This window comes from Cuculus canorus, chromosome 3, assembly GCF_017976375.1.
Source record: "Cuculus canorus isolate bCucCan1 chromosome 3, bCucCan1.pri, whole genome shotgun sequence".
In the NCBI taxonomy this organism is placed as follows: Eukaryota; Metazoa; Chordata; class Aves; order Cuculiformes; family Cuculidae; genus Cuculus; species Cuculus canorus.
Genome location: NC_071403.1, coordinates 3,386,587 through 3,396,450, shown reverse-complemented (window position 1 = coordinate 3,396,450; position 9,864 = coordinate 3,386,587). Strand labels below are relative to the sequence as shown.

General features: G+C 37.0%; 1 protein-coding gene across 1 annotated transcript in view; it reads right to left on the bottom strand.

Annotated features, from left to right (window-relative positions):
• Window positions 1–599: 599 nt before the first annotated feature.
• Window positions 600–9,864, bottom strand: part of PXDN (peroxidasin) — an 87,840-nt gene continuing 78,575 nt past the window's right edge. Inside the window, exons 20-23 of the mRNA XM_054062213.1 lie at window positions 8,272–8,392; window positions 5,803–5,935; window positions 4,633–4,746; window positions 600–3,543 (exon numbers count right to left, since the gene is read on the bottom strand). Of these exons, the coding sequence (XP_053918188.1) occupies window positions 3,421–3,543; window positions 4,633–4,746; window positions 5,803–5,935; window positions 8,272–8,392 (491 nt within the window). The 3' untranslated portion in view covers window positions 600–3,420. The remainder of the gene's footprint in view (window positions 3,544–4,632; window positions 4,747–5,802; window positions 5,936–8,271; window positions 8,393–9,864) is intronic.

Here is a 9,864-nt window from a genome sequence, read left to right as displayed (position 1 = left end):
AACTGAACCCAGGATTCAAGGTGTGGCCTCACCAGTGCTCGGTCCAGGGGCAGAATCCCTTCCCTGCTCCTGCTGGCCACGGTGTCTCTGATCCAAGCCAAGATGCCATTGGCCTTCTTGGCCACCTGGGCCACTGCTGGCTCATGTTCAGCTGGCTAAAGATGTGCACACAGAATGAACACAGAATCAAGTGCATTGGAAGGCAAGTTGTGGCTGGATCTATCTGAAGACACAACGAAGTGAAGAAACCATAAGAACGGGCTGTAACCAAATGTTATGAAATTCCCATAAAAATTGGGAAAAAAGTGTTCAAGAACATATTTCTGCTAAGAAATAATTGTACTTTTAAATACCCTTTCTGAGTGTACATGTATTTTTTTCCCACCACCTAGAAGAAAAAGCAAATAGATGCTTAAATTCTATGTGTCATAATATTAAAGAAGCTACTGAAGCTACATGATTCATTAGCTCATTGCTTCGTTCCTAGAAATGGAGTCTTGATCATGGCAACCTTAAGGAATATGGATCTTTGACAAAAGCCTATGCACTGGAACGTTCAGCAAATGATCTAAACCATACATGCATCGAGAAGAAATCACTTGGAATTTACTTGGAAATGTGGTCCATTTTATTTTAACTGAAAAGCATTCATTATACAGTGCAAACAGTTCTTTGGTAAATTTACTGATTACAATAAAAACAACAAAGTCATTGTTTTAGGTAACATTAAAAAAACAAAATAAATATGTTAAATTTGCAACATATTACAGCAATATTCTCACAGTGGATACTGAGGAAATGGTCATCTAGCCATTGGCCATTGTTTCAGAAATGTTAAAATCAATACTGATTCCGCAGACACTGCAATAAAACTGAATTAGCACAACCCATGACTGATTACATTTTAAACTGTGGATAAAGACCTGTTTTTTCCTGAATGGTTTTTAATCGGATGGATGGCAGAAAATAACTCAATATTACACTCGTTTAAGCATACTCAGACTCCTAAGCCCATTTTATATACCATATGAATAAAGAGTGAACAACGAAGAAAACCTCCCACTTTACTCTGGAGGCTGGAGAAAAGGAACAATCAGATATAAGGTACTATTTTATAATGTATAAATGGAAATTCTCTTCTCCTATAAGCGGAAATCTTGAGAAAGTTAATTTAATATAAAATTGGACTAAAAGAATGCAAGTAGTAACCAGCTGGATCTATTACTGTCTTATTTAACTGTTTAGACAGTTAAATTATATTTGGTTTAGCTTCACAATCCTTCCTTTTTGAGGAATTCCTGCTATAGGTCAATGGAAGTTCCATCTGAGTTGGAATTACAGGACGAGACATGTGGTTTGGGCTCTCAATAAAAGTCAACAAAACACCAGAGCATCAAAGAAATAGAGGAATGACAGCCTCTAGTAACCGTGTGATACTCAAACATGCTCGCCACACACAATTTCTAGAAGTATTAACATAGAAAATTACGTAAGTCAAAACATTGTATATAAAATCAATTAAAATAGTCTTAAAAATATAAATCGTAGCTCCATGTGTACCTCTACTACACACCTTTAACATATCACTCACATGTACATATTGTTCCTACCATAGCATGAAACTTACTGTAGTAAGCTTTAAAAATACACCAAAGTTTGACTGTATTGTCATGGTATCAGTTTATCAAATTAGAAATTATTAATGTTAGTAATTAGAGAAATTATGTGCCAAAATCTTATAGTGGAACTCATATTGCTGTGCTACGTTAGACATCAGACAGGTATTTGATCTATCATGCAATAATTAAGTATTCAGTCTGTGTGCATAATCTGAAATGTTTACGATGAGAATGTTTAATGTTGTGCAGATTTCTTTGATACCAAATCTCTGCTCCTTAAATTTGAACAATAAACTCAGAAGTTGATGAAATATTTAATACCAGAAAAGCCCTGGTTCTAGTTAGTCCTGACTTAGAACTTTAGGACAGAGACATAAATTCTAACATATTAAGTGTTCAGGGAGAGAATCAATTCTGAATAAACACAAACAAGCTGCAAAATGAGGTATGATAGTTGTCCTTCACTGAATATAATATAGAATTCCTGGTCAAAAATATGCAGTTTGAATTCTAAAAACTACACAACTTTGAAATGCTAGTGTAGACGTATACTCTATAGCGTTAAACATTTATTAAACGGGAAATAAAGTCCATTGGCAGGCCATTTTTAACATGAATGATAAAAAATATTGAGGTAAAAATATATATGCATTAGATGAAACTGGAAAAAAACCCTAAAAAATCAAATACCTTGTCAGAAAAAGTAGTCAATCGACAATTAATCAGGATGCTTGATTTTGACTGTTTGGGTTTTTTTTGACAAACAGTGCCACAATATAATCAGGAACGTGTATTGACAACACGCACAATGAATCAGTAGGAATCTTCCTCTAGAAAAATGGCACGTGACATCATTTCACATTTTCAAAACAGGGCCATACAAATGCGTTGAGTTGATCCGAGATCAAGAGGAGTGAGCTTTAAAACGGGACTGGATGCTCATCTTACAATGATTTAGAATAAATGAAACAAACAAAGAAGCTGCCAAGCAATTACATATTTTTTTGACAAAAAGGATTATTTTTAAGATCAAATGCTACTCTGTCATGTATATTCTGCTAGAAGGAGGAACACTGTCGATACATTTGTAAGATACATTCGGTTGTTTTTTAGTATCTTCCAATTACATCTATTTATATTTCCTTACTAATTCTACCTTTCTTCGGGTGAAAATTTTGATTAGTTTTGCTCCTTGAATTAATGAAAGGATGCTGAAAGGTGTCGGGTAGTTTTCTTTATTTCCTTGCTGGTCCAGATGTAGAAATGTTAGCGTGACTCACCAGTATTTCCATGCAGAAACTGGCCCTCTATGGCATTGCTTTCGGCACAGTGACCTTGTGTTTTCCTTTTTCCTTCATTTACTAAATAATAACAAAGAGCTAAATATCAAGTCAGACTGGTTCTGAAAAAGGGAGAGTAAACTTTTCATGTTGCTAATTAAAAATAGGAAACAAAGTGTTCATTTTCGAGTAAGTCTTAAGCCCAGTCACTTTGGGTACCTAAAACTTCCTGACAGTGTTCTTTCAAAGTAGCACCAGTTTGTGTTTGTCTAACCTGAGAAGTTTAACACACAATTAACTTTGACCTGTTTGCTGTTTTCCCTTTCGTTAAGTTTTGCATTGTGATTACCTTCATGGGCAGAAAAGAAAATGATATATTATGCTATACTGCTACAGCACCATTAGAATATTGTAAATCTTGATTTCTTGCTGTTGTTAAAGACTGTAGTTACCTGGTTTTGCCATCAGCAGGCATTGATATGGTTTGAGGAGTATGCACCCTAAATTCTTAAAAAGCAGACTTATGGCTTCTTTTTATTAATATTTTGTTTTAAGCAGACTGGACAGCAATCTCCTTTAACCTTCACTGGCGCTTCGCAGTCAGCTGGTGGGCATGATTCTACAAAGCAGGTAATCTGACCAACCTATGTCAAGAAATAAAATAACAAAGTCAGAACACACTCGGGTATATGTTCCAGGCAAGGAATACATTTTCAGTATATGGGTCCAGAGGAGGCTACAAAGGTGATCCGAGGGCTGGAGAACATTCCATACGAGGACAGACTGAGAGAGTTGGGGTTGTTCAGCCTGGAGAAGAGAAGGCTCCGAGGAGACCTTATAGCGACCTCCCAGTGCCTGAAGGGGCTACAAGAAAGCTGGAGAGGGGCTGTTCACAAAGGCTTGTGGGGATAGGATGAGGGGCAATGGGTATAAACTGGAGAGGGGCAGATTTAGACCGAACATTAGGAAGAATTTCTTCACCATGAGGGTGGTGAGGCCCTGGCCCAGGCTGCCCAGGGAAGCTGTGGCTGCCCCATCCCTGGAGGGGTTCCAGGCCAGGTTGGATGGGCCTTGGGCAGCCTGAGCCAGTGGGAGGTGTCCCTGCCCATGGCAGAGGGGTTGGAACTGGATGATCTTTAAGGTCTTTTCCAACCCAAACTATTCTATGATTCTATGACTATGGAAGAATAAGTTCTTATTCATCCTTTCTATGATCTCGATAACTACGATTAACTCCACGTAGTTTACGTCAGCATAAACTTAGACTGAAAAAGTTCTGCATATCACGTCATCTTTAACAGAGCACTACACCACTTTTTCTAACATTAAGGCAGGAAACTCAGGGAGACCAAGTCCTGACATATTTCTTTTACTACCTTCTTAAAATTTTACTATGATAAAAGAAAATGAAAATCTAGGACTAAGTTAGATGAGCTTTTATTGATTTTTATGCATTCTAGTAGAATTTTTCAAGATGTCTCTCACTTCGCCATTCATTTTACCATTATACATCCATGAAAATAGAATTATAACAGAAGTACATAAAGGCTGGATTGAAAACCAGCGTCAAGGGCAGGGATATCTCAATAATATATATTTTTGCACCAAATAACTGAAAATCCATTATAAAACAATTAGCAACCCAGAAATTAAGAAGCAAAAAACTAGAACTGCTGTTTTATAAGCAGAACCTGATCTAATTTTTATCTCAGAATGGCTTTCCACATACTTACTTTACATTCACACACAGTACAAGGGTCCTTTTTCCAGGTTTCATTGCTGGAATATGATTTACCCTTTTCATCAGTGCAATCTGTTTTACTGAGGCGTGATTCAAGTTTTTTTATCTGAAAACATTAAAAGAAAGTTAATAACTGTATCAAAGACAGGTTTTTCTGGAAACGGGTATTGGTATGGAAACAGTCTTTCAAAGGAAAATTAACAGGAGATGCACCTTTCCTGCCATTGGAATATAGAACTACAGGATACAAAGAAAAGAAAACTACGTGACATATATGGAAAGACCAATCCAAACTTTCAAAAATGTCTAAATGAAAAGGAGGTTAAATACAAAATAAAACATTAAATTTAATTAAAACCATTTGCTTGGATATTTCACTATCTCTGTTTCTTCCTTAATGATAAAAAGGGGGTCATATGATTAGTTTATCTGGCTGACTGCATGCTTCTTGCAAACAGTAATCAGGAAGGCACAGTTTTTAACCACACCTCAGTCTATTTTACATTCAAAAAAGACAGAACTGACAGAAGTGTAGTGAGTCTTAATATAGCATTTCCACTATACACATTATTTGTATCTATAAATTACATGGGAAATCTGTTCTAGATTAACTTCATTATTCTAGGCAAAAATTTAGGCCTACTTTCAATTTGTCTGTCTTGTAAGGTATATATTGTTAAAATTGAATTCCACTATGGCTGACTTATTCTGAATAAAGAGTTTATCCCACATTGGAAAAGTCTTCTCTAAGTGATCTAGACCATAATTACATTTGCAGCTGTAGTCTGGCATGTTACTTGTTATGATGTCTACGTTTGAATCATAGGCTTACATAGATTCTATAAATCTCAGGATAAAAAATGAATTCTAGATACATTTTTAGACACAAACTAATCTCCTGTTTAGTATACAATGGTTATACTAGGCTTCGGGTTCAAAAGTCAAGAGGGTCTAATTGTAGAATAACTCAGTATAATTTCAAAAGAACATAGAAATAAAGAAGAATAACACACCATGTTCTGTGTTGTGTTTTGTTTGAGATACTATGTGGTGGGGTTTGGCTGCAGTGGATGTCTAAATATTAAAAACATAAGAGGAGCGGTGTTAGGAAAACATGATAAATTAAATATATGACTAGAAACTGTCCATTACAGCAACTTACCTGATTTCTGAGGCTTGAAATAGTTTTTTGCATTTCCAGAACAAATTCTTTGAAGTCATTCACGGCGGGTTTGTTTGTATTTTCATTAGATGCCGACGTGGCATTATGAAAATATTTACTCTGTTTCACAGAACTGCAACAAATGAATGCCAAGTCAGGATAGTCATCTGTCTCATTTGCATTTGGCTAGATATTTTAGAACACTTAGCAAAACTGTAAACGGTCAGTAACCAACATAATTAGGAACCTTCTTCACGCTGAGGGTGGTGAAGCCCTGGCCCAGGTTGCCCAGGGAAGCTGTGGCTGCCCCATCCCTGGAGGGGTTCCAGGCCAGGTTGGATGGAGCCTTGGGCAGCCTGAGCCAGTGGGAGGTGTCCCTGCCCATGGCAGGGGGGTTGGAACTGGATGGGCTTTAAGGTGCCTTCCAAACCAAACTATTCTATGATTCTATGATTCTAAGAGACGTACAAGAGTAAATTATGTTAATCAATTCAATCTGTTGATGGGTAACAGTTAGCAAGGGAACTGTCCATGACTAATAATGTATTACTTGGCACCACTTAAGAGAGCATTAAAAGCAAAGAAAACACTAATTATTAAGTCAATTATTACATTAAGATACTTGAATCCATACAAGAATTTCTGTTTTGTTAGTCTGTCTTCTCCAGAGCTAAGGGATACTGAAAGAATGAACCGCAGAAGAAATCCTCTCTCATAATAGGGCTGATGGTTTATAATCTTTCTGCCTAAATTAAATCAGCACTTATTGGCAGGTGTTCAAGCTACTTAGTTTCCCATAGTTTTTCATCTAAATTAAAAAAAACCCTCTCTAAACAATATAACATGCCAAAATTCCAGTAAAACAGCTGCTATTGTATAACAAAAAGTTTAATCTTCCCCACCTGCTCAAGTAATTGAAAATGAGAAGGAAAAAAAAAAAGAGAAAAAAAATCACCTCATCACAAACGCCATTTAAATACAACAGTGAGCATGAGAACTGATGAGAATGTTAAAGAACGGAGGTTGCTTTAGCTTTATTTATGCTATAAATAAGGCATTGTAAATTTACTAAATTGTAGCCCTGATTAGTAGTTGGATTGTTGTAGATTTTTGAGCTTCATTTCTGAAACACAGTCAAACAGCAAGTTAACACAAAAAGGCTGCTTCTCAGATATAAGCGTTTATTTTTTTCTTTCTTTCATTTTAATTTAATTTAATCCTTCTACAGTTTTAGAATTATGGGACTAGCATCTTTAAAAAGTGAATTACTGTTTCCTAAATTTAAAACATTCTAACAGTTCACTTGGAAAGCCAGACAGAACACCCTTCTTCAAGGGAACCTTTCCTTTTCTCTCTGCAAGTAAACTTTTACACAGCTCCTATATTCCCTTGCTTAAAATCCAAAACATCTATAGGCTCTCTTACTTCAGAACAGCTTCTGATCTATTAAGTGAAACACAACGGTGGTGAATCTTCAGTGCTATAACATTCGCATGAGTATTTGAAACTGCTAAAATACATGTACCCGTCTACACATCTGTCTAGATGCTTTCCTTGCCAGAGTGGGCAAACTCTGCTTGGTCATCTCAGTCAAGCAGATAATTTCATTTGCTAAAAGAAGACGAGCTGTATGGAAAGAACAATAATTCAAGAGAGTCTCAAATTCTCTTATTGTGAAGCATCTTCACAAAAAATGTTTGGTCTGAGCAGAACTCAGGTCGTTTCACTAATTCATAGATAAGTTTTGATTCCCTGGAGACAGCAGGAACCTTTTGCAGTTGATTGTGACCAACACTGTGGTTTAATACCTTGTTACAGTATTTTCATAGAAACATGGAATGGAATGGTTTGGAAGGGACCTTAAAGATCATCCAATTCCAAGCCGCTGCCAAGGGCAGATACATCTCCCACTGATCAGGCTGCTCCAAGCCCCATCTAACCTGGCCTTGAATACTTCCAAGGTTTTGAGTATTAGTGAGTTATAAACAACATTGTATGACTCCTGTTCTCTGGTCCTGCCCTGAGTATTTTGGTACTAGAAACAATCCCTACCAACATAAGAAATTTTTATGCTAGTGCTATCAACACTTGGTTTCCTCCTCTTTCTACAGGAGGATCTGATGTCTCTGAAAAGGAAAGGAAATAACTTGGTTACTGCAGGCGCAACAGGAATGTGGGATTCCAAATCCCACAAATTAGGCTGATTTTTTTTTCTTTTTTTTTCATGAAAAGCCCAGGAAGAACAAAAGCATTATATTTGTGTCACTCGCAAAGGGTCTAATGCAAATCTGAGCTTGAAAAAAAGTGCTCAGCAGATAAGCAGACCTGTCAGAACAAACTACATCAATCATAACCTTGAGAAAACAGACACTGGAAGAAAGTGTTATGCTCTTACAAAGAAATCTTTGAGTTTCATTCCATTTTTAAAACAAACAGTTTTCATACTTCTTTAAAAAAAGCAAATCTCACCTTACTGTTTTGGACATTTTCATTTTCTTCAAGGGCTTGTCCTCCTGAAAGCTGTAATCAAGAGAACGTCTTCCTCGGAAGTGATAAGAAAATGCATTAAACTGTCCTCTCGTTCTACAGTCTGAAATTAGAGAAGAAATTACACATTATAAACTACACTATCTTTCAGTGCTTATAATATTAATCTGGTTTTACAGTATCTCCTGAATTGGCAAAGGCAATTCATACATTCAGCCTGATCCCTTTAAAATCACTTTGATGGCAGATGAATATTTCTTAGTAATACAACATTTAAGCCAGGTGGATGGAGAGAATTAGATTATTCTTGGACGAGCTCTTAGGTATGAAACAAAGACATACAAGATTATTTTCACAATTAAACAGTAATACTTTAACTACTCTTTTAAATTCTGAAATTTCCACTCTCCGTTTTAAATTATTTTCTGCTTTTTGACTAGTTACCTATAGAGGAAAACAGTGATATAAAAACCAGCCCGTTGCTTCCTCATCTATTCCACGCATTAATATTTGGGTTTTTTTGACATTTGAAAGAGAATCTTTAATTAAATTCTGAAGATCATCTGTAGATGCAGTTTACTGCTGATCAGCCCTATTTCTCAGTTTGAGGGATTTGAAGGTATCACCAGTCACTTAGACTCCAAGACCACATCATAGAATGAAAATCTCAGGCCTGAGAATAATCATGACAGAAATCTTCTGAGATCCTAAGAGGACGTCTTCACAGGATGAAGTATGAATGATGACGTACGTCTTTCTTTCAGTTCACTTTATTTAGCATTCCAAACACAGTGAGTATTTGGAAGGAGTTCCATTAAAAAATAAATAAATAAAAAGAAAAGTAAACCAAAACTGGAACAGAACTTTGGAGGAGAGACAATGAAAGAAGCAGAAGCTTTAAAGCAAAAAACTATAGGGGTCCAAACTGCAGTGGGAACCAACAGACCAACAGCATGTTCAACTCTTAGAAGTGGAGAGTCTGCTAAGAAAACAGAAGGCAAAGACAAATACAGGATTCCATGGACATATCCCAGTTATGTCTGGTACCAGCAGAATAAGCCATGAAAGGAACTGAACCCGCGAAGCTGGGGAAGGGGCTGGAGAACAAGTGTTATGAGGAGAGGCTGAGGGACCTGAGGTTGTTTAGCCTAGGGAAAAGGAGGCTGAGAGGAGACCTTATCACTGCCTACAGCTGCCTAAAAGGAGGTTGTAGAGAAGTGGATGTTGGTCTCTTCTCCCAAGTGACAGGCAATAGGACGAGAGGGAATGGTCTCAAGTTGCACCAAGGGAGGTTCAGATTGGACATCAGGAAAAACTTCTTCACCGAAAGGCTTCTCAGGCACTGACAAAGGCTGCCCAGGGAGGTGGTAGAGTCTCCATCCCTGGAGGTATATAGAAGATGGGTAGATGAAGTGCTTAGGGATCTGCTTTGGTAGTGGACAGGTACAGTTGGACTCATTGATCATAGAATCATAGAATCACTAGGTTGGAAAAGACCTCTTGGATCATCAAGAAGCTTTGAGGTCCCTTCCAACCCAAATCATTCTATGATTCTATGATTTCCAGTTCAAAACC